The sequence below is a fragment of the Candoia aspera genome, chromosome 3 (assembly GCF_035149785.1).
Source record: "Candoia aspera isolate rCanAsp1 chromosome 3, rCanAsp1.hap2, whole genome shotgun sequence".
Taxonomy (NCBI): Eukaryota; Metazoa; Chordata; class Lepidosauria; order Squamata; family Boidae; genus Candoia; species Candoia aspera.
This window is the reverse complement of record NC_086155.1, coordinates 64,813,220-64,837,621: the sequence shown is the minus strand read 5'-3', so window position 1 is coordinate 64,837,621 and position 24,402 is coordinate 64,813,220. Positions and strand designations below refer to the sequence as shown.

Genomic DNA, 24,402 nt, shown 5'->3' with positions numbered 1-24,402 from the left:
TGTATAGTGAAATGACAGTAAAAGTTTATCTTATCTTATCTTATCTTATCTTATCTTATCTTATCTTATCCTCCTCCTTTGGACCCATTTTCGAAACAAACTAGATAGAGCACTGTTATACCTAACTTATGTTGACTTTTGTTGAAGACAGATATCTGGAAGATTGGAATAAGCAGACATTTGGATATGTAGAATTGAATTTAAATAGGGCTGCTCTAACATTTAAGATTTAAATGCTCTAATTTTAAGATTTTGTATAGTCATATTAATAGACACATAAAGTCATTTCTCTGGCCTGAAAACTCCTTTATGTCTTTCATGATTGTCATATTTTAAGAAATAAAATGTATGCGGTTGATGCTACTTGATCAGCATTGCTCTTTGTTATTGTTGTTGAAGACAGACTTCTGGGAGAAAGGAATGCTCTTTCTTTACAAACCTGCTACACACTTTAGTGCTGTCAACACCTCCTCCTGGGCAAACCCACTGCTTGCTCATTACCCTGTATTTCCTAAAGCAGAATTAATCTCTCTCTTTGTCTGTCTTTCACCCCACCTCTCTCTCATGTTCTGCTTCTTCACATCAGTCTCTCCACAACCCATCGCCCCACCCCAAGCAAGTAATCTAATTATTTTACATCTCCTACTTGTTTGGATTCATGTGTAAGGAACAAACTACATTTGGTTTGTTTCTTTTTTGGTTTGAATTACTTTCTTAGATCTTACATATTTTCCAGGTGAGGTTACTCCCTTGATACACCTTGGGCAGTGCCAGAAGCTTTTGCCCAATGGGCGTTCCTAGTATATTTTCTAGTAAGAGATGGAAACTTGGTGGCTTTCAAGATTTTTAAAAAATCTTTTCCAGTCAAACAGCAAAATGAGAGTTGCCGCAGCCCTGTTTCACTTTTTGAAGTTGCTAAGTTTACCTGTATGTTCATTGTCATCATCTTTTTTTTTTTAATTAAAGTTCATTTTCACAAACTAACCCTCTCGTTTTTGTTTGTTTTTTTTCCTTTCTCTTTTCTTCTCCGGTTTCCCTTCTCGTTATGGTAGACTGATCCTTGGTTATCATTGCAGAACTATGGCGGCGGAATGAGACCTCCACCCAACTCTCTAGGGCCTGGCATGCCTGGGATTAACATGTAAGGCATTTCTCATGCTCCTGGCTTTTGACTGATGTACCTTTCATTTGATGTGGAAATGAATGTTGTTTTACTCTCTGCTTAGGCTTGAGTAAACGTGTGTGTGCTAAAGGCTTGTTTCTTTTCGTGAACTCCAGGGGTCCAGGAGCTGGTAGACCATGGCCCAACCCCAACAGCGCTAACTCAGTAAGTGTTCTTCTGTGGAATGCCTTTATCCTCCATCACTTGGACCTTGGAATTTAGTTTCCCATAGTGCTGCCTAATTCTCCTTCCTGCATCCCCCTTTAAATACATGCTGCATCCCTTGCTCTGTCTTCTCAGTAGGGTGTCATCCTGAGCAGGAGACATGGGATATCCTCCATTTCCTTCTGTGCAGCTGTCCTATCCTCTAAGCATGTTTAAAAGCAGTAGTTCTGAACCCCTCCCTTGTCAAAAGGTCCCTCTGAAAAAAGTGATGTGTGCACTTTGGTTTGTTCACAGATCCCATATTCTTCTTCATCACCTGGTACATATGTGGTAAGTTCCTATCTTTTAATTAATTGATTAAACAAATGTACATAGCTGCCCATCTAATAAGTGGACAGTAAACAAAGAAAAAAAACGTAAGATATAATCCAGATCAATTAAAAACCCAAGTGAAGGCCCCTACTAAGAAACGTTATCACCAAGATGTCGCACACGCAAACAAGAACTCCATTAACATCCCAGCCCCAGTGTCTGAGGGAAAAGCTAGGTCTTTGTGGTCTTCTGGAAGGCCAACAGGGTAGAACCATCCTTATCTCTGGGGGGAGGCTGTTCCATAAGACAGGCACCATGACAGAGGAGACATGCTTCCTAGGCCTGCCAGGTGACACTGTTTCACTGAGGGACCCAGAGCATATCCATTGTGTCAGATCTGGTGGGACAGGCCAAGACAACTGGGCACAGGAAATAACCTAGCCCATGTCATGAAGTGGCAGTACACTTGATGACTAGTTATAGGGATACTTGTATTCACAAATACGCAGCTAGATTATGGTTAGGTTATAAGTGTTGCATTGTTTGCCCTCCTGAGGGGTAATGCACCCATCGTTGTGTGAACCAGTTGGGGAAAACACAGCTTGTTCTAGGAAGCATGGTGTATAAAGCATGTTGAAAGATAAGATGCTGATTAGCGTAAGATGGAGAGAAAGTCACTTCTCCAGTCAATATGCCCCTAAAGTATGGGAAGAAGTACCTTTGCTAACCCTCAGCATTATGAATGATGCAGTGCTTGTGATGCTCCAGTGTTAGTTTATCTTAGAGTGGTTGCAGTCAGAATTATTAACAGCTGTGTTCTTAATTGGGCTGGAATTAGACCATCAAATTAACACATTTACACAACAAGTTACAGTGTTCTAAACCACCCAGTTATCGTTGCAACTTCTGTAGATGTGAAGGTTATAGAAAAGATTGCCCCCTTCTACTGTTCCTTCCCTGACAGATAGACTAAGTATGTGCATCTTGCAAGGAAGCACCCTTACTATCTCTCAGTAAAACCTTCATTTTTCCTGAGGCTTAAACAAAGAAATTGTACTTTGGCTACAAGGGTGCATCAAAGGTTTTAGCAGGAGATTAATGCTTGGCTGAATACCAAGGTGAGACATTGTTGCTGACAGCAGCAGGATCTGGCTGACCTATTGCAGGCTATGTTATCACAGTGGTTCCTGATGTGTATTTAATCTTGTCAACAGGGGCCCCCTGGTGGCGGAGGTCCTCCTGGAACACCCATCATGCCTAGCCCTGCAGGTAAGGGGCGGGGGAGAGAACAGGGGAAAGGCAGCGTGGAATAGATGGATAATTTCTTTCATTGTTGGCCTTGATGGAAAGTGACAACGTAACAATTTGCATGGTGCTGATGCCCCGTTTGCTTTGGAACAGCTGCACACAATCAATAATCAAAGGAAAATAATCCTGCCTGCCTTCTCGCTCCAGCCCAGCACTGATGGCTTGGGTTCTGTCAGGCTTAAAGCATGGAGCAGCTGTCCAATAGGAATTAGACAAAGGGAGGTAGGGGAGGGTCCACCTGTGTCATGGCCATTCTGGGTTCATCTGAAGACCGTTTGCAGTCAGCGTCAAGCTCTTGGCAAGCAGAGTGGAAGATGGCCCTGCTTCCCTTGATGAATAATTTCTAATACATTTTGACATATTAGAATAGGCTTATTTCATCTTTTTTTTTCCCATCCTGGGGAAACATTTTATCCAAGGTAAAACGTGTCTGGGTGATTTGTAGAAACTAAGTGAAATTTTTCTCTACAGATCCCAAAAGAATTAGAGGAAAAATGTAAAATAAACCCTATTAAACTCCCTATATCTAATGTGGTTAAGGCTGTAATATTCCAATTTTGTGGGCTTTCCCAGTACTATTGCCAGGGATTGTCTACAGAGAAATGTTTTGTAGTCAGGAAACATCATCCTGCTTTCAGATTCACAATACAGAGGGTGCACAGCAGTTTCTGAATGCCACTTCGCACAATGGTGTTCCCCACGTTGAGTGCTCTTTCTCTCCACGTGTCTCCCCAAAAACCCCTCCTGGCCTTTGGTTGCCTTACAGTAAAGGGAGGAGAAGGGAGTGTATTTGTGGTGAATATTCTGAGAGGACTGAAGTTTGATTTAGTACACACTGTGAGCGTCAATTGGAAGAAGAAAGGGTAGAAAGGGACCCTCAGAGGAGGAGGCCCTGTTGCGTGTAACAGGACTGACCAACAGCTGCAGAGGCGGAGCTACGCTGTGATATTACCACTGCTTTCCTCTCCTGCATTTTTATGAGAACTCTGACCTACATTTCTTACTAGATCATAATAAAACCACATGTTAATTCAGGCACAAATCTTCCCTCCTTTTTTCATTCTGTTACTGTGGCCTGCTTATAAATCTTTGTGTTTGTATTCTACAGCTTGACTGGGTCTTTCCACCTGCTACGCACACTAAAAATCTAGGTTCTTGCTTTATTGGGGAAAATAATACATAAAATGATAAATATTACTCCTCTTTCAAAAAGAAGAAGAAAGATGATGGTGTAGTGAGATAATTGCACTGGCTAATTTTGAGGTGCTAAGTGACACATGGCAGAAAATTATCTTTCTTCATCTCTCGTAGCAAGAAAGCTTCAAGATCCTTGGTTAGTAGCAGACTTCTTTTCACAGTTGAATTTCTGTGATTAAAAACTTTGTGAATCTTCATTAAATACAAATTAGCCAGAAAATGGTGGTACTTAGAGAGAATTTTAGGTGATAAAACTCAAAAGAATGAGTTCAAGTGGCATGAGTTTGTTTTAATTAAGAAATGAATTAATCACCCTGACTTAGTGGGTTTCACTGTTCTACAGATTCGACAAATTCAAGTGACAACATCTACACAATGATTAATCCTGTACCGCCTGGAGGCAGTCGGTCGAATGTAAGTCTGCTTTCTAATAATTTACATATCAGATACCATAACAAATCATAATTAACTTCATCAGTTGAGGGTAAAGCAGTTTAATTGATTTCAGCCATTTGTTACAAAATAGAAATAAAACAAACCATTAAAAAGTGATTAACTCTTCAGGACTTTGTTAATTTTTTATGCTTATTAAAATAGTAGCATTCATGTGGTTCTGGTCAAGACCATCACATGCATTGCTGAGAGTGGGCTGTTTTTAAAAGGAACACAGCTTGAACCTTAGTCTGTCTTGCACATTTAGTTGAAACTAATTATCGGGTTGTTCTGAAGATTTCCTCCTAGATTTTTAGAAAATATATGCAGTTGCTCTACTCTCTCTTCAAGGCAGTGCTAATTTCAGCTTTGAGAGAGCCTTTGAGTTTCTTCCAAGTTTAGGTAGCTGTCTGGTGGGGATAGAATAAGATCCAATATATTAAAAATCTGGGTGTTTTACCACATTTTGAACTGATAGAATTTGGTACAACTAGTTGTTCTCTCTTTGAAACTATCAGATTTGAAACTTTTTTTTCAAGTAACAGACTTTAGAAAACGTGGTTTGCAGAGCATATTAGCATTGTGAATATTATAGCTGTTAGTACATAAGGTAATCAATTAAGTGGTATTTTACAATACAAATGATCAATCATAACTGATGCATTCTTTCTTCTCCCTCAGTTCCCAATGGGGCCTGGATCAGATGGCCCAATGGGAGGCATGGGTGGGATGGAGCCCCATCACATGAATGGCTCACTAGGTAAGCTGAACAAAAAATATTCAGGGCAAAGTCATGCAGGATTCTGTCTTTTAATAGAAGTTGCTTCTGTGGGGATTGCTGATTGGGTAAGCCACACACAATCAGTGAATCAACTTACATGTATGTTACAAGGAGGCTGAATCATTCCAAAGTCAGAGTGAGTTGTGGAAACCTAGGAGAGAAGGTCTTGTAGTAGGACATTGTTCAGAATGCAGAGATGAGAATTAGATGCTTGCCTCAGCCAATTTCAGGCTTCAGTAAGGCCTGTCCAGGAGACAGCCTTTTATTCTCATATCACTTCTGCTTTAGCAGGCTGCTTCCTTCCATAGTTCCTCAGCCCAATGTGCTTTCTTGCTTTTTTGTTTTCCCTGTCCCCACCCATCCACAGCCTAACCCAGCAACATGGGCATCAGACCACTGCCGTTTTATTTTTCTATGATACCTCTCGGGGGTATTGATATACTCAGGGGTATTGCAGGAAATGTTTAAAAGGCCCAACACTAAGACAGGCTCTGATATTCTACAAACTTCTGCAGCTGATGCTCTGTTATCTGAACCTATAGGGCTTTCTCATTGGTCGATGGATGGTTTGGGTTTTTCTGTGCCTTGGTTTTTCTGGGGAAAATTCCTCCTTGTTTCCAGAAATGACTAGCTCTGTGTCCGTAATCAGCAAACCCAATGTCCTTGCCATTCTTAAACACTTGCAGCGTAGAAAATTAGCCAGAAAACAGGCACTGCTAGTCACAGGCTCGCCCGGCTCCCGTTGATAGATAACAGAGAAGCAGCAGCATGAACCTATCTGTGGTGTGTGTGTTTTAATTAAAGCAGCAGAAAGACCCATTAACCTCCTATGCTTGCCTTATACATCTTGCTGAAGTCGAGGTGCTGTACTCCATCTCGATCAGTGTCACAAAGCTCACAGGAGGGAGCTGAGGCCGTAGCAACTCGATTAGGCCATTACTCTAGTGCTGGGCAGGAAGGTGAGCTGGGCTCTGCTCCCAGGAGTTTTCCATGCAAAGGAATGGCAGCTAAGACTTCCCCCAGCATGTCCCTTTCTGGAGGCAAATGTTAAGAGGTTTGCATTAGCCCAGCTGTGACCTGCAACTCACTAATGTACTGCCAGCTGCTTCCCAGAAGGCCCGGCCCTACATCTTGCAGCAGCCTCTTATTTTCTGCATGTAGGTTCAGGATCTAAATGCTTTGATACTAGTTGGGGGAAATGTTGATTTAGAAGAGGGAAGTGAAGTCCTTTCTACTAACAGCCTGCCGTTCTCTTCCTCCCCACCCACCCCATCCCAATCTTCTTTCCAAGGGTCAGGAGACATTGATGGACTTCCAAAAGTAAGTCAGTATTTTGCTAATATCATTAGGGAGGGGCTTCTTGCTGTTTTTGTATTAAAGGGCAAATTTAGGGTTACAGGACACCATGGGATAAAGTGGGGAGGAAGTGCTCATCCTCCAGCCCACATTTTTTAGTTTGCCAGAGGTTTAGCAGGCTTCTCCTCTTGACTTGGCAGATGAGGATCCTTCTGCTCTCAATCCCTTTTAAGTCCTAAAGTGCAGTGCAGGACTTTCCTTCTCCGCACAAGCTTCACATTTAGCTCTGTTTTGCTCATCCGAGGACAATGTATTTTCTTAGAGTTGCTTGTGTACCCATTGCTGAAAGATACTCTCTCACTTTGTGTGTGTGTGTGTTTGTGTGTGTGGCCTGTGCGTTTCCCCCCTCCCTTTTCTTTTTAACTGTAGAATTCTCCAAACAACATAAGTGGCATTAGCAATCCTCCGGGCACTCCACGAGATGATGGTGAACTGGGAGGCAACTTCCTCCATTCCTTCCAAAATGACAACGTGAGTCATTCTTAGACCCGCTCTTTACGCTCCTTGAGGTTGAACCTCAGAGCTTTTCGAGGCTCCTGGAATCTCTTTCTGGGGAAGAATGGTTTCTATGTGCGGAATATGATGGCTGGCAGTGCGAGGGTGCTCTTGCACCAGCAGATGAAAATGCTGTGAGGAAAAAAATCAAGGAAGTATGACATGGGGGCTGATAGAAAGGATCTGGGAAAGGATCCAGAGTAAGGTAATCAGAATGATGCTGGGATGTAGCATACCTTCTGTACAAGAGGAGGATAAATGGTTCCAAATGGAGACAATGGAAACCATAAGTCATTTAAAAGAAATAAGGAAATATCGACAATTCCTTTGAAACAATATTAATGCCAGAGGGCAAACAGAAAAGAAATGTGCGTGGCTCTCAGAGCTTGAATGTACAGCAAACGTGTGTACTGTATGAGCATGAGAGAGAGAGACTGTTGCCTGACAACTTCTGGATAGATTTTATATTGACCATAGAGACCCTTTCAATATAGGAAGATCATTGCCATTATTATTAATCATAAATTGCAGTATCTGCATACTTTTTTTTTTTTTTTACAAAGTAACATACAGGTAGTCCTCGACTTATGACCACAATTTGGACTAGAATTTTCATTGTAAGTCATTGTGCATGACTGGACCTGATTTTACAACCATTTTTACGGTGGTTGTCAGGTGAATCCAGCTTCCCCAATGGACATTTTGTGCCGGAAACTGTGGCCACAGGATGCTGCAATTGGTCATAAACGTGAGCCGGCTGCCAAGTACCCAAATTGCAATCACATGACTGCAGGGGTGGTATGACGGCTGTAAGTGCGAGTACAGGTTGTAAAGCACTTTTTATGAGGCCATCATAACTTTGAACCGTCATTAAATGAACGGTCGAAAGTCAAGGACTACCTGTAAATCAATGATAGGTCCTACCAGGAGGAACTTAGAATCAAACTTTTGATGAGGACACTGGAAGAAGAAGAAAAGCACAACTATATTATATCTTCTTGAATGGATGGACATGTTGAAAATCATCCCTGATGGTAGAAGGAGCGGAGAGAGTTGGTTCTGCCAGTAGTGCTAATATGAAATAGAACATAGTTGCAAGACAGGGATGCTGGTCAACAACCAAAGAAACGGCTTCAAGATTAGTGTAATTTGTTTCATGCAAAAATATGCAAGATAAAGTTTAAAAGTATTATATGTACTTGAGAGTCTTTATCATTGTATACGTGTGAGAACAGAAATAGTAAAAACAGCGACGCTTGTTTTCTACTGCAGGGGTTTCCACCTGAAGCATCATTGTTGGCCAATAAGAGATAAAGAATGGGAATGTTTATGTCCCAAACCATTAGCCTTTAACATATTTCTCTCTGTGATGTCTTGAAGCCAGTTAGGAAGCTTTATGGTTTTAGTACGCCCATGTCCCTTTCCCCATTTTCTTACCTAGCACCTTAGTTAGCATTTTGGTCTCATTTTTGCCTCATTCTTACTCTGTGGTTTGTTTTCTTTCTTTCTTTCTCTCTCCCCCTTCCCCTCCTCACCCAGTATTCTCCCAGCATGACAATGAGTGTGTGATTTCCCTCTTCCCTCACCCCACATCCTCTTCTCCAGGATAAAGAAAAAGTCGGCTGCCCTTTGGAGGATCTCAAGAAATTATGCAAGAAGCAAAGCTAGGTGTGTTTGGCAGGGAGACATTCAGAGCCGGGGATCCAGCCCTCATTTTTAGTTTCATGCAATAAAAAGGCTGAACTTTTTATTCCATAAAACAATGAAGGACAAATCTTTAAAATATTTCAAGACATGACAAGATCCTTCTTCTGCAGAAGGATTTATTATATGTATATGACACTTTTTTTGTTGTTCATTTTTTGGAAACAAACGGAAGCCTCTAGCACCCAATTCCAGCCTCCTTTGCTTGATTATTCTTTTAAACCTCTTGTATGTTTGTGCTGTGCTACGCAAGGAAGCTAGTCTAGATATGAAATCTCATGTTGTCTCTGTAGCCATTAAAAAATAATAATAAAACTGGACAGTTTTTTTTATAAATTGGTGGGTTTTGTTCAGAAGACCGTTCCCCCTGCTTCCCCTCCCCTTTTAGGTTGGTGTCTTGCAGCACAACCCTTCCTTCAGCAAGAAGATCTGAGTGGGAAAGATTTCCCCTGCCTCAGTTGTGATGCAGCTGGCTCCCTTGTAGGATCACACCCTCCAAAAGTTTAATTGTGATCTTGGGTATATCTGTGACTGTGGCATGCACTGTTTTAGCCCCCTTGCTTGTCCTTCTCCAGAAATACTGTTATGAATTGCCCTTTTGCAGAACTTGGAAAATGTCAGAATTCCTGGGGGTGGGGTATTGAGGGTTAGGGTACTTGGGATTATTTTTTAAGTTGGGATGGTGTCAATCTACCAGAAATAAAAAGAAAAGGCATTAAAAACTTGACCTAGGACTCAAAAACTGTGAGTGCAAACTTCTTAACATCTGCTTTGTTTTCATTTTTGTTTTGGGTTTGGGTTTTCTAATGAAATGATGTGATCTTACTAGGGTTTCACTGTATATGCTCTGGAACTGGATGGAGATATTTTTAAGTAATTATTGTTGTTAAATTGTATACTTGCTATTCTGTAGGCTCTCTCTCCCTCCCTCCTTCTCACTCTGTAATTAAAAGCAGAATTTTAAAAAAATTAAATCTTACCTTCTCATGGTAGAGGTGACTACAGAAAAGCATATCATGTATAGTGAAACTCGCAAGTCTTGAGATCTCTGTACATTACACTCCCTTGTAGCTGGTCTTTGTTTTATATAAAAGAAAAAAAACCCTTCACTTCTGATCTATGTATTTCATATTATGTAAAATATTATCTTCCCCTGGATTTACCTACCTTTGTGCGGATTCTTGAGAACATTGTATCTTGTTTCAGTGTTTTTTCTTACCTTGTAGTCTGGTTCTAAAATTAAGTGAGGGAAAGGAAAAGTAATTATTATACATTGTAGTTTGTGTACGATATCTGTTGATAATGTTTTATTAAAGGGTTGTCTTTTTTCCGCACCCCTTAATGAATTTTTTTTTTTTACTTTTGCTTTTGTTTGGGTTTTTGTTGTTTTGTTTCTTTTTCTGTTTGTTTTTGTTTTGTTTTGGAAAACATTGGCTTGTTTTTATTCTAACTATCAAAAAACAACTACTTGAAACCATGTAATTTTTAAGAAGACAATGATTTTTTAAAAAAGAAATGCTTGCCCTTTTCTTAGGCATTTTAATTGTGTTTTTTTCTGTAGAAAGACGATGGGGACGGGGTGGGCAAATGGACATTCTCACAGTTACAGTCAGGATTATATTTAAAGAAAAAAAAATAAACCTTCAGATGAAGATTTGTCCCATTCCTAATGCAACACTTTTTTTTTAAGAGATAACTGGCAGGTTTCATTGTATTAAAGTGATGGCTAAATTATTGTCTTCATTGGTTTGGGATGGTTTTTAAAAGATGAATCAAGATCTTTTCTCTTTTCCCCCATGCTGTAATAAATATAAACATTTGATTCCACGTCCTTGCTGTTCATTATTCTCTCCTGGCTAAAGAGATTCCAGAAACCCTGGCGTGGAAAGCTGCCTCATTCTGATTGTGGATCTCTTTGAAGCCACTACATTTTGAAGATGTATTTCATTCCTATCACAAACATTGTGAGTGGGCTAGCTTTAGGATCCACTTTCACATTCCCTTTAGACAGCCTCAGAATCAAGTAAGATGCCTTCTCAACACTAAAGTACAACACATCCAGCAAGAACAACCATTTTCTTTTAAAAATGAGCAGAAATTGCATTCACTACCACATAGAACTCAGCTTTCCCAAAGGGTATCCTGTTTACAAAAAACAAAAACGTGATGATTCTCTAAAATAGTTCTGTGAATCCTGGCCAAGAATTCACAGAACATTAAAATGAATATGCCGGTAAATAGTTACTGCTCAGAAACTACCTGAACCTTACTATTTCAGTTTAAAATACATAGTAAATCAGAGATGTTTGTATAAATACCATTATACAAAACCAATAAAAACTTGTTTTTTGGTTTTCTGTAGGTTATTGGAACAACATCTGTTACATTGATACCTTCCAAGGATAGCCCCAGAATAAATCCAGCTTAGTTGTGTGTGCTCCCACAGTAGTTGTTTCTTCATAGCAATCTTTAGCTAGTTTGCTTGAAGTGTGAAAAGACTGCTAAAAACGATGCATCAGAGTTGCTTCCATGTCCCTGTGGAGCGTGATAGCATAACAGTACAATAAATGAATACACTTCACTGCAGCTTGCCACGTAGGGACTGAGCTTGGCATGGTCTGTAGGACTCCCTTTAATAACTTGAGTTGTTTATTGGGTGAACAAGTACATTTTTCTCCATGGATTCTCACACAATATTCAATGAAACTTTTAAATATTATTTGACATTATCTTGGCCCTACTGCTTCCATAGTAGAGTCCGGTTAAGCACTAGCAGTATGGGAAGCACACAATTGGTCACGTCTAATAACTGATGAGTAGCCAGCTCAGGATAGTAGTTCTGGGCAGATTGATATTCTCAGTGTGTTTCCTTCTTTCTGGTCTTTGAGTGCAAGAATCTCAGAATGAATTCAAGTATCTTGAAGTATTTTCATATGTGCAAAGATTTTGTTTCTTTAGCGTGTGACACAAACACCTCTGCAGATTAGACAAGTCCTACTCATAGGCTATATTTTAACCCTCTTTTCTATAGATCATATAGTTTGAGATATTAAAATGAATCAGAAGTTTCCATTGTGCTCTGTCAAAATTTGAACTAGACACCATTATCTGTTGTGCAAAACATTGAAATAATTTGGGGGTGTGTGTGCATAATTTCCTGCTTCTATTAGGCATGGAGAAAGAATCTGGGAAAATCTTCTATGCTCCCACTTGCAAGATTTCACAAGGATTGCACAATTTCAATTGTACAATTGCAAGGCAATTTCTGTAATCTTAAAAAACTCCATGTACCTTCCAAGGAAACCTACAAAAAGTTTTAATTCTGAAAAATTGAAATTTTATGCCCAGTTCTACTTCCAACATCTGTGTAGAATTGTAAACTTATATGTAATCTATCAAGATGGGAGAAAATTGGATGCATAACTAAAGATCAAATCAATTACATTTTGCATTGCTGTATATACACATACAGAGAATGAATAGTATATATTATCTATACCTGATTTATCTGCAGATAACTTCATTGATTACTGTATTCCTGTCATTCGCTTGTGAACAGAAGTTCCAATGCTGTATATGAAACTTGACTGTGACTTTGCTGTATTTTTGTAATGTGTTCCAAAACTAGTTTTGAAAATCAGAGGCAGGACACTAACCTCACTGTCTTAGTGGGAAGGCAGTCATACTGAGAAAGTGGGATGGGTGGAGCTAATGTAATGATGTTGCAACCAAGGTGTGTGCTTTTTATAGGCAGATTTTTCTCCTTGTAATTCATGTCTGGAACAATTCCTATTTTTGTAAATGCTTGTGTCATCACTTCAGATGTGACTTTAGAAACAAAATTCTAAGACCCATAAAATAAGCTGAAAAAATAAAAATAAACAGGAGAAAATACATGCACACACCAAATTTCCATCACAGATCAGCTTCTTACATTAAAGGAAGGACTTAAAAAATTAAAAAGGTCTTCGTCTGGTGCCCAAAGAACCTGGCATCTAGCATGCCTACATTGCCAAACATCTTGACCAGTGAGATCAGTTTTGGCCTCTGCTTGCAATGTGTGCCATTTGGTATCTGATTCCAGCATGATGTTCTTTTGCAAGGCAAATGTTCTTTTTAAATGGTAGGACTTTATTTCAGAATCCATTTCTCTGCAAGACTTTGTTCCTGTTTTATGCTGCCTTTTTAATAGAGTGTTTGTTTGTTTTTTTGTTCGTTTGTTTTATGTACCATTGTGTACATGCCCTTCAGAAGTTTTGTTTTTGTTTTTGTGCCTTCAAGTCCTGCCAACTGCCTGGACAAGTCCCTGCAGTTTTCTTGGCAAGATTTTGGAAGTGGTTTGCCCTTGCCTCCTTCCTAGGGCTGAGAGAGAGGGACTTGCCCAAGGTCACCTAGCTGGCTTTGTGCCTAAGATGAAACTAGAACTCACAATCTCCTGGTTTCTAGCCTGGTGCCTTAACCTCTACATTAAACTGGCTGTCATTCTTCAGAGATAGAAATTGAATTATTTCAGTTTGACTTGGTGACAGTACTATTTCTTGCAATATCTGATGGTTTTCTGGAAATGCAACTTGGTGGTTTTCATAAAAGAACCATATAAAACCTTTGTTACATGCAAAACACATAGCTCTGTGATTGGCTACAGCTATTAATGATGAACTAGTCTGCTGTCCTCCTGTTTTCTTGAGGTAAACATCCTGAGGTGTTTTGTTTTGTTTTTTTGAAGTTAGAGAGTAACAGGCTTGGATTTCTCCTGAAATGTTGAGGGTATGATTTGCAGTTACAATTGTTACTTTCTTGGATATGTGATCAAGATTATCTATGTATCTATTTAAAACCTAGTGATCTTTTAAAAATACACTTCCAGTTATCTAACAGAAAGACCTGTTTGACAGTAAAATCAAATGACTCAGAGAGATGTTAGGCTCCCATTCACTGCGTGCAGAAGACTGACAGCCATCTGTGGGGATGCTTTAACTGGGACTCCAGCACTAAGCTGGGAATTGAATTTGTTGGCTTAAATTGCCCTTTCCAACTCTATGATTTTATGATCTTTTTTTAAAGAATTATGTTTGTAGTTAGCAGAACTAGCACAACACTTCCTCTTCATAGTATATGGTTAGAGAGCTATTAAACGTTTGAATTTTTCTGTTTTTATTCTTCACTGATGTACCTTCAAGCATTTATTTTCTTCTTTTGCAAGCTTGAGTTATTATGTTTAACTATTACATGCTTTGGGATGATCTGCTTTGAAATTCAGTTCTTTTTAGGCAGTGCAGTGGTTTGCCTAAGCATCTGGTCATCTAATGTAAGCAGCAATTAGTAGTGCATGTGGAGGCTAAATGGAGTTGCAGATGTTTTCTCTGAAGCCCCAAGGTAGCTCTGATTCATTTCTCCTAACCATTTAATCTTGGACCTCCCATTTAAAAGATCTTAAGGGAGCTACTTGCTTAGAGTCTAGGTTCTGCAGCCTGTTTCTTTCTCACACTCATCCATGTATTCTAGCTAGAATGCAGCTCTTGGGATTTCCATGGTTAGCAAAATCCCTACAGCTAATCTTGCCTCAGCCTTCTCATCTTGTACTTTCTTTTCCTTCCTTTCTTCCCTCTTTCTCTCCCTTCCCTTCCCAACACGACGTGAAGAGCAACTCATTTTTCCATTGAAAAGACATGGAAAGAAGATCCTGGTGCTCTCAACTTTTCTTCTGATGGAGTAATTTTCAAATTTGTGGAAGCATTTGGTTGTTTGGCCATGAAGATTGGATAGCTGGGAAAAACAAAGGGTTGTTACAGTGAAGATGAATTTGGGGTTCCATAGTAATGGAAGCCTGTAGTATAAGAATTGGTGGGTTGTGTTTACAAATTGTTCTACAACATGCTAAATAACCAAGGTTGTGGTCTGCCATAATAATCACAGCAAGAAATGCCAAAGCCATGTGAAGAAAACAGATGTGATGGAGCAAAAAACGCTGGACAAGTACTTGAAAGTGGTTGCTGGAATTAACCTTTCCACAGTATTTTCTTTGGGGGTGGGCATTTACTAACATATACAAACTTCAGAGGTTTGTTGTCTTTTAATCTAGTATTTTTTTTTGTTGTTTATTCGTTCAGTCACTTGCGACTCTTCGTGACTTCATGGACCAGCCCACGCCAGAGCTTCCTGTTGGTCGTCAACACCCCCAGCTCCCCCAGGGATGAGTCCATCACCTCTAGAATATCATCCATCCATCTTGCCCTTGATCGGCCCCTCTTCCTTTTGCCTTCCACTCTCCCTAGCATCAGCATCTTCTCCAGGGTGTCCTGTCTTCTCATTATGTGGCCAAAGTATTTCAGTTTGGCCTTTAATATCATTCCCTCAAGTGAGCAGTCTGGCTTTATTTCCTGGAGGATGGACTGGTTTGATCTTCTGGCAGTCCAAGGCACTCTCAGAATTTTCCTCCAACACCACAGTTCAAAAGCATCGATCTTCCTTCTCTCAGCCTTCCTTATGGTCCAGCTCTCGCAGCCATATGTTACTACGGGGAACACCATTGCTTTAACTATGCGGACCTTTGTTGTCAGTGTGATGTCTCTGCTCTTAACTATTTTATCGAGATTGGTCATTGCTCTTCTTCCAAGGATTAAGCGTCTTCTGATTTCTTGACTGCAGTCAGCACCTGAAGTAATTTTCGCACCTAGAAATACAAAGTCTTTCACTGCTTCTACATTTTCTCCCTCTATTTGCCAGTTATCAATCAAGCTGGTTGCCATAATCTTGGTTTTTTTGAGGTTTAGCTGCAAGCCAGCTTTTGCACTTTCTTCTTTCACCTTCATCATAAGGCTCCTCAGCTCCTCTTCGCTTTCAGCCATCAAAGTGGTATCATCTGCATATCTGAGATTGTTAATGTTTCTTCCAGTGATTTTAACCCCAGCCTTGGATTCCTCAAGCCCAGCATGTCGCATGATGTGTTCTGCGTACAAGTTGAATAGGTAGGGTGAGAGTATACAGCCCTGCTGTACTCCTTTCCCAATCTTAAACCAGTCCGTTGTTCTGTGGTCTGTTCTTACCATTGTTACTTTGTCGTTATACAGATTCAGGAGGCAAACAAGATGACTTATCCCCATACCACCAAGAACTCGCCACAATTTGTTATGGTCCACACAGTCAAAGGCTTTAGAATAGTCAATAAAACAGAAATAGATGTTTTTCTGAAACTCCCTGGCTTTTTCCATTATCCATCGGATATTGGCAATTTGGTCCCTAGTTCCTCTGCCTTTTCTAAACCCAACTTGTACATCTGGCAATTCTCGCTCCATGAATTGCTGAAGTCTACCTTGCAGGATCTTGAGCATTACCTTACTGGCGTGTGAAATGAGTGCCACTGTTCGATAGTTTGAACATTCTTTAGTGTTTCCCTTTTTTGGTATGGGGATATAAGTTGATTTTTTCCAATCTGATGGCCATTCCTGTGTTTTCCAAATTTGCTGGCATATAGCATGCATTACCTTGACAGCATCATCTTGCAAGATTTTGAACAGTTCAGCTGGGATGCCATCGTCTCCTGCTGCCTTGTTATTAGCAATGCTTCTTAAGGCCCATTCAACCTCACTCTTCAGGATGTCTGGCTCTAGCTCACTGACCACACCGTCAAAGCTATCCCTGATATTGTTATCCTTCCTATACAGGTGTTCTGTATATTCTTGCCACCTTTTCTTGATCTCTTCTTCTTCTGTTAGGTCCTTGCCATCTTTGTTTTTGATCATACCCATTTTTGCCTGGAATTTACCTCCGATGTTTCTAATTTTCTGGAAGAGGTCTCTTGTCCTTCCTATTCTATTGTCTTCTTCCACTTCCACGCATGGCTTGTTTAAAAATAATTCCTTATCTCTTCTGGCTAACCTCTGGAATTTTGCATTTAATTGGGCATATCTCCCCCTATCACGGTTGCCTTTTGCTTTCCTTCTTTCTTGGGCTACTTCTAGTGTCTCAGCAGACAGCCACTTTGCCTTCTTGGTTTTCTCTTTCTTTGGGATGTATTTTGTTGCTGCCTCTTGAACAATGTTGCGAACTTCTGTCCATAGTTCTTCTGGGACCCTATCTACTAAGTCCAGTCCCTTAAATCTATTCTTCACCTCCACTGCATATTCCTTAGGGATATTAGTGAGCTCATATCTAGCTGATCTGTGGGTCTTCCCTAATCTCTTTAGTCTGATCCTAAATTGTGCAAGAAGTTCATGATCTGAACTACAGTCAGCTCCAGATCTTGTTTTTACCAACTGTATAGATGTCCGCCACCTTTGTCTGCAAAGGATGTAGTCAATCTGATTTCGGTGTTGTCCATCTGGTGAAGTCCATGTATAAAGCCGTCTCTTAGGTTGTTGGAAGAGAGAGTTTGTTATGCAGAGTGAGTTGTCTTGGCAAAATTCTATCAGCCTATGTCCTGCTTCGTTTTGTTTTCCCAGGCCATGCTTACCTGTAATTCCAGGTGTCATTTGACTTCCCACCTTAGCATTCCAGTCTCCCGTGATGAAAATAACATCTCTTTTAGGTGTGTTGTCCAGTAGGTGTGGCAGATCCTCATAGAACTGCTCTACTTCAGCTTCTTCAGCATCCGTGGTTGGGGCGTATATTTGGATCACTGTGATGTTAGATGGCTTGCCCTGAATTCGAATTGAGATCATTCTATCGTTTTTGGGATTGTATCCAAGCACTGCTTTAGCCACTTTACTATTAATTATGAAGGCTACTCCATTTCTTCTGTGGTCCTCTTGTCCACAGTAGTAGATCTGGTGGTCATTTGATGTGGAGTGGCCCATTCCAGTCCATTTCAGGTCACTGATGCCCAAAATGTCTATCTTGAATCTTGACATCTCACCAATAATCACATCCAATTTGCCCTGGCTCATAGATCTTACATTCCAGGTTCCAATGGTGTGTTGATCCTTAGAACATCGGATTCACCGTTCACCACCAGCACTGTCAGCCGCTAGCCGTCCTTTCAGCTTTGAGCTAGCTGCGTCATCACGTCTGGGGCTAGTTGAGCTCATCCTCTGTTCCTCCCCAGTAGCATTTTGACCATCTTCCGACCTGGGGGGTCTCATCTTCCGATGGTATACCGACATATCTCTGGTCGTACTGATCCATTGAGTTTTCATGGCAAGAATACTGGGGTGGGTTGCCATTACCTTCCCCAGGGATCGCATTTAGTCTGACCTCTCTGTCATGACCTTCCCGTCTTGGGTGGCCCTTCACGGTTTAGCTCATGGCATCATTGAGGTGCTCAAGCTCCAGCACCACGGCAAGGTAACGATCCTTTGCTGAAGAATCTAGTATTAGGCCTAAAAATAAATACAGAAAAGGCCTGGCTGAAGCATATTATAGTGAAAGACCACTGCTTAGGCATTGTGTGCTTGATTTTGCCTTTTTTGCCAGTTTCAGTGTGTGCAACTAGAGGATAAGACTGAGCTCTCTGTGGGCACGTGCAGCCCTCTGGTAGAGCTATTAGCGGAGCCTGTTGCATTTGAGTTCATACTAGCCTCACATCAAGGGTGCATGCTAAGGAACCATTCTCCCTTGAAAAGCATACAGGTTTCATCTCGCCTTGTATTATCTGAGCCATGCCTACCTGTTGAAACAGTTCAGACAAAGAGATCAACGAGTTGGAGCAGCTTCAAAAGCCATCACAAACACTCTGGCAGGTCCCTGGGGGCCAGCCTTAGCATTGTCACTGTAGTCGAGAAACTGGAGGAAGAGAGACTATTTGTCGGCACTCATAATAGGGGGAAGCAAGAGGCTGGAAAGGCATGTTGAGAATACTGATGGTTTCCTGGTGGTTTTGTCAGTACTCTTTCTTTTTATATCCAGAAAAGACAAACGGCTCAGTCAGGTTTCCCTGTATAACAGTAGGGCTTGTTTGTTTGTTTGGTCTACTGGCTTCCTAACTCTGATAGAACGATTTGGTAAGTGCTACCATCATCTCTGCTTGCAATTACACAAATACTTCACTGGCCTGCCACAACATATTTACATTTGTCAAAATTCAACCAGCTGTTCTGGCTGAGGTGGTTAAACCATGCAAGTTTCAAAGACCTGTGATACAAGATTAAACAATATATTTGGCCTGGTACAGCCAGTTTCTATCCACATCTTCAGTCAAACCTTCCCCATGTTGGAAAGCCACCCCAATACACATTTGCTACTTAAATATGAACTGAACAAAAGTAGATCACTTCTTCTGAATTACATGTAAACAACAGAATCCTACAAATCCTGAATGGATTTTTCCCCCTCAGGTAAGCATAATTTATATACTTTAGCTGAAAGCTCCTGATGTTTCAAGGACTAGCTTTTCAGCAGATTCCTGGTTTTGCCATTGTTTTGGGTGCTGCTTTATCACAAGCAGCCTGCAGGATTGCTCTAAAAGATACAACACAATGAAGTAGAAAGGTCCGGACATCTGAAGTTTTACTGCAATCAGTCCAGAAGGTTCATCTGGTCCTGTCTTCCCATGCAATGACATGACAAGAAGGCGTGTCTCCCGCTGTTGCTCCCTAGCTACTGGTTTGCAGAGGAATGTAAGCTCCTAAACTGGGTGTAAATATTGCAATAAAGACTGGCAGCAAGTGATTAATGCAAGTGATTGAATTCCATTTTATAACCATGTAACTTGCCACTCATCACATTTTTTCTTGGGTTATTCTTTGCGTGAAAATTTGGCTGGCCTAAATCTTTTCCTGATCAATATTCCCACTTTAATATTTTCAGAGACTTTCTCCACACCTTATACATAACTCTTAATAGCCCATCACTCCCCCACCCCACCCCCACCCGGAGATGTTCCAAGTACAGGAGCTAAACTTTTTATATAAGGTCCCTCCTCACTTTTTGTTGCCATTTTGCATTTTTCCAGTTACACAATATCCTCTTAAGATGAGAGTATCATGGTATTCCAGCCAGGGCCACACTATAGATATAAATAAAAGCACAAGCACAGTTTTTATGCCAGTGACCTGTGTGTTCTGATCCAAAACTGGGTGTGGGGTGGAATCTCGGTTTATGCATAAATTTGAACACAGTAACCCAGTCTGAAAAGGGCCTTTCAAATCTTTTTAGGTTAACTCTGATTTCCGTATGTTGAATTATGTTTTATGTAAGCCTAACCACATCAATATTCTTATAATTCATAACCTATGAAATCGCATCCAATGAAAGATTCTTAGGAAACCCTTTCCATCGCGAGTTATTAGTCTTTCCTATAATTTTAAATAATTGCTAATAAGGACCTGTCCTGTTAATAAAATGCTGTTGGAAAGGATTTATCTTTGCAGCAGCTATGCTTACTCTTTCAATAGAATTTGTTATCCTTTATAATCTTATGCTGAATAATTCTCCTAATTTATCCAAGATAAAACATTGTGCTTTGCAATACCCGAAAAATCATCCTCTATACTTAAACACACCTTACAAAATAGTTAAAATATTCAATTTTAGGGAAGTTATACATTTGAGCTTGGATGGAAAATAACTTCATGTTGCAATTTACCTTTATCGGCTTTTGATAAGCCAAAAAGCTCTTTGCATTAGGGCAGTATGAATTCATTCCCAAAAAAGGACCATTACTGGACTTCCTACTGCACAATAGGAACCCCCAGGAAACAGTCATGTTCTGGATAACCTGCCAAAACTCTTTTGGGCTGAATATGGTTTGGCAGAAACAGAACTTAAGCATGTTTCCCCATATTTAGGCGGGAATGCCACCGTCTCGCCTTTCATAGCTTCCTGAACCATTCACCACACCGAGATACGCTTTAAATTAATGGTGACTTTTCCTAGTTTGGCATACCTTCCAGGTGAACATCCATTATTGTGAATTAAAATACCCTTCAAAGTGGTTAGAAGTTTTGACTCTTTAATTAGCTCTTCTCCCATAGCTGTGGCACTATGCCCTTCTTGGAACATCATGTCACATCCAAGCTGTACTGTAATTCTTTAAAGTATTAAGCTTTAACACGTGTTGTTTTTTTTAAAAAAAATCCTTTATTAAAAACTGCACATACTGTTCAGTCTTGGGTTAATTATACTGCAAGTGTAATGTTTCAGGAAGAAATAGGAAAATGCAGGTTGAGCTCAGACTCCATGAGACCGGTTCACACAACACCATGCAAGTAGAATGCCAGGAATTTCTTGAATGTGTCTGGCTTGTAGCCATGTATTCCAGCAGGAATCTGAAGAGAGAACATCTGTTTTTTCAGTGTCTGGCATACAGATTAGGACAGCATCTAAACACTGCAATGTGTTACTGCATTTAATGGTATATTCTCTCTCTCCCTTCAAGAAACTTACTTTCTTCTGTTCAACGAACCAGAAGAAAATAAGACCAGCAATGTCAGTAATAGAATTTCTCCTCCCTTCTGGAAACTCTTGCCAATGTTTTCACAGAGCCAACTTCTAACCAGTTACAATTTCCAGCGTAAGACAAAACACACTAGGAATTCTTACCCGCTATTAAAGAGATTCCATACATTCTTGAAAGCATGTCATAAGCAAGGCATTATAACTGCAGTATACTATAAAGAATTATATGGATTAATCTATTCAAATAGCACTCAAATACTGGGGATGGTTTCTGTCAAAGGACTTTCAAGATATCCTCCAATTCCAGTCTGAGGAAGGATTTTTTAATTTTAAATATATTAGAACCATATTTATACTCACTGTAAATATTCCTGAAGCGCTTTCAATTAGAAACAAAATAAATCCAGCATATGTATGGCTGGGAAAGATCAAACTAAATAGGAGGATTTTTAAAAGATGCTTGGTGTGTAATAGGGAATGGTCAATCTACAGGACAAAAGCCACCAAGGAGAAGGCTGTCCTCCACTGATGCCAGAATTCTGTACAGCAGTTTGTATGCCACAGCACAGAAAACAGGGCTCACCTGAAGAGCACAGGTGACTGAAATAATTGAACATGTTCTTTACGAGAACCTGGTCCCAAGTTTTGCATCCCAAGATCAACAGTTCTTTACCACAAGTTGCCTGGGTAAACATTCTGCATTAGTTACGGTTTCAGACCAGTTGTAAGGGCAGCGTCACATAGGGTATGTTACAGTAATCCAGCCTTGAATAACTTTAAAATAACTTTACCGTAACCGCATTAGTCTTTAAAATAGTAATTGCACCTTTATCAACATACCAGAACTGCTTTCTTCTTGATTTCTGGATGCTTCCTGGCATCCTCATACAAAAGCTGATCCGCATCCAGCCAGGCCAGGTTTTTAACACCACTGCTAGGGTCCAGATCTGTTGTATTCAACTGAAACACTACGAAGTGGAAAGACTGTCCATTTGTACCAATACTCTGAACAACAATGGGCTTCTCCAAGACCTTGGGTTCATCCTGGGCAAGGAAAAAAAAAAGCTGTATGATAAGCTTAAAAGGAGACAAACTGGGCTATCACACATGGTAGGAAGATATGACCAGGCATCAGTCAGGTATATGGTTATCAAACTCTTAAGGAAAAAATGAAGTCAAATCAGGAAAGCATGTCAGCGATTGAATATAAGTAACATGCAGGTTCAACAAACACAAATTACTGATTGTATTTTGATTGATAACATTTGATTCGACCTTTTATGTAGGACACTCACAGGTGGCTTTGCCAAAGACCAGACCAAGTTTCCACAGCTCAACAAACTGAGGAAAATCAGTGCTGGCTTTTGCCATCTCCAAGACTAGGTAGTACATGCAAAACCATTTCAATCTCATGAATTTCTCTCCTTATAGTAGTCATTACTGTTCAGGAATTACAAACAATGAAAAATAATTATTTTACTGTAAGATAGGAAAATCAAAAGTGTATCCAGTTACCTCATTCATTTAAGAAGTTTAAAATTACATTTGCCTGAGACCGATATCACAATTGAATAGTGATTATACGTTATTTACAATAATTTTGGCAAATACACTGAAAATGAGTTTACAAGAAGTTATACATGAAGATCAATGTGGATTTTTACCCAAAAGACAAAAGATAATGTTAGAACAGTATTGGATATTATAGAGTATTTGGAACAGCATAATGAAAAACAAGTGGCATTAATTTTTTTGGATGCGGAGGAAGCTTTTGACAACATTAACTGGCCCTTTTTGTTCACAGTTTCAGAGAATATGGACTTTGGAGAGAATTTTATAAAATGGGTAAAATCAATATCTACACTACAGAAAGCACAAATCATTGTTAACAGAAATTTAACAAAACCATGTGAGATTCAAAAGGGAACAAGACAAGGTTCTCTATTATCCCCTTTTGTTTATATTGGTTTTGGAAGTTTTGAACAGAGATATAAGGCAAGATAAAGGGATAATGGATGTAAAAATTTTAAAAGACATAAACTGAGAGCCTTTGTAGACAACCTGGTGTTGGTGAATCCTATGAAAGAGATAGAATTACTAATGAGAAAAGTAAAAGAATTTGGTGCATTAGCTGGTTTTAAGATTAATAAACAAAAGACAAAGATGTTAACAAAAAAATGAAGATACAAGATCAAACCGAATTGGTGAACAGGTTTTAAAATTAAGAAAAAAGTAAAATATCTGGCTGTTAATCTGACAAATATGAACTGTATGTTGTTTCAAAATAATTATGTTAAGATGTGGAATGAAATTAAAAACAGACATGGTAAGATGGGAGAAATTACATCGGTCAGTGCTGGGAAGAATTTCTGTGATAAAAATGTATGTTTTACCTAGAACGTTATTTTTGTTTCAGACAATACCTATTTTGACAACAGATTTACCATTTACACAATGGCAGAAAGACATATCTAAATTTATTTGGCAAGGTAAATGACCACAAGTTAAATACAAGGTGTTGCAAGATGCTTAAGGAAGAGGAGGTTTAGCTTTACCCAATTTGAAATTATATTTTGCTGCTTGCTGTTTGGTTTCAATGAAAGAATGGATGATGCTGAGAAACAGGTTATTAGACATAGAAGAACATGATTTGAGATTTGGGTGGCACAGCTATTTACGGTATGGTAAAGTTAAGGTTAATGTAGATTTTAAAAATTATTTCATTAGATGTGCCATCCTGAGAATTTGGAATAGATACAAATTTAGATTGTGTCCAAATATACCTTTATGGTTATTACCACAGGAAGCATTTTACAGAAGAGAAATAGCAACTATACAGTTAACTTACAGTGATATATTAGATCACTCACAGCCAGAATTAAAAATAAAATCAAGAGAAGATTTAACATCAGAAGGATATATGTGCCAATGGTTTTCAGATGTACAATTAACAGAAAGATTTAAAGTTGATAAAAAGTTTTAAGAAAGTGATAAAACTGAATTTGAAATTGAGTTATGAACATCTTATTGCTAAAATTTATAAGGTTTTATTGAGTCTTGAAACTGAAGATGAGCAAGTTAAAGACTGTGTGACAAAGTGGACTAAAAATGTGGTGCATATTATACAAATGGAACAATGGGAAAACTTGTGGACAAA

The 24,402-nt window shown here is 39.6% G+C and overlaps 2 protein-coding genes across 4 annotated transcripts in view; one reads left to right on the top strand and one right to left on the bottom strand.

Moving 5' to 3' along the window:
• The window catches only part of SSBP3 (single stranded DNA binding protein 3), a 179,372-nt gene extending 168,633 nt beyond the window's left edge, over positions 1 to 10,739 (top strand). For 2 of the 3 annotated variants that reach the window (XM_063297986.1, XM_063297988.1), the window contains 9 exons: positions 1,053 to 1,141; positions 1,279 to 1,327; positions 1,622 to 1,657; positions 2,854 to 2,908; positions 4,488 to 4,558; positions 5,258 to 5,336; positions 6,649 to 6,677; positions 7,083 to 7,184; positions 8,748 to 10,739. In XM_063297986.1, coding sequence (XP_063154056.1) covers positions 1,053 to 1,141; positions 1,279 to 1,327; positions 1,622 to 1,657; positions 2,854 to 2,908; positions 4,488 to 4,558; positions 5,258 to 5,336; positions 6,649 to 6,677; positions 7,083 to 7,184; positions 8,748 to 8,777 — 540 coding nt within the window. In that variant the 3' untranslated portion in view covers positions 8,778 to 10,739. The remainder of the gene's footprint in view (positions 1 to 1,052; positions 1,142 to 1,278; positions 1,328 to 1,621; positions 1,658 to 2,853; positions 2,909 to 4,487; positions 4,559 to 5,257; positions 5,337 to 6,648; positions 6,678 to 7,082; positions 7,185 to 8,747) is intronic. The other variant, XM_063297987.1, reaches the window with a different exon arrangement.
• Positions 10,740 to 20,904: 10,165 nt separating this feature from the next.
• The window catches only part of MRPL37 (mitochondrial ribosomal protein L37), a 9,509-nt gene continuing 6,011 nt past the window's right edge, over positions 20,905 to 24,402 (bottom strand). Inside the window, exons 6-7 of the mRNA XM_063297992.1 lie at positions 22,086 to 22,289; positions 20,905 to 21,115 (exon numbers count right to left, since the gene is read on the bottom strand). Of these exons, the coding sequence (XP_063154062.1) occupies positions 21,038 to 21,115; positions 22,086 to 22,289 (282 nt within the window). The 3' untranslated portion in view covers positions 20,905 to 21,037. The remainder of the gene's footprint in view (positions 21,116 to 22,085; positions 22,290 to 24,402) is intronic.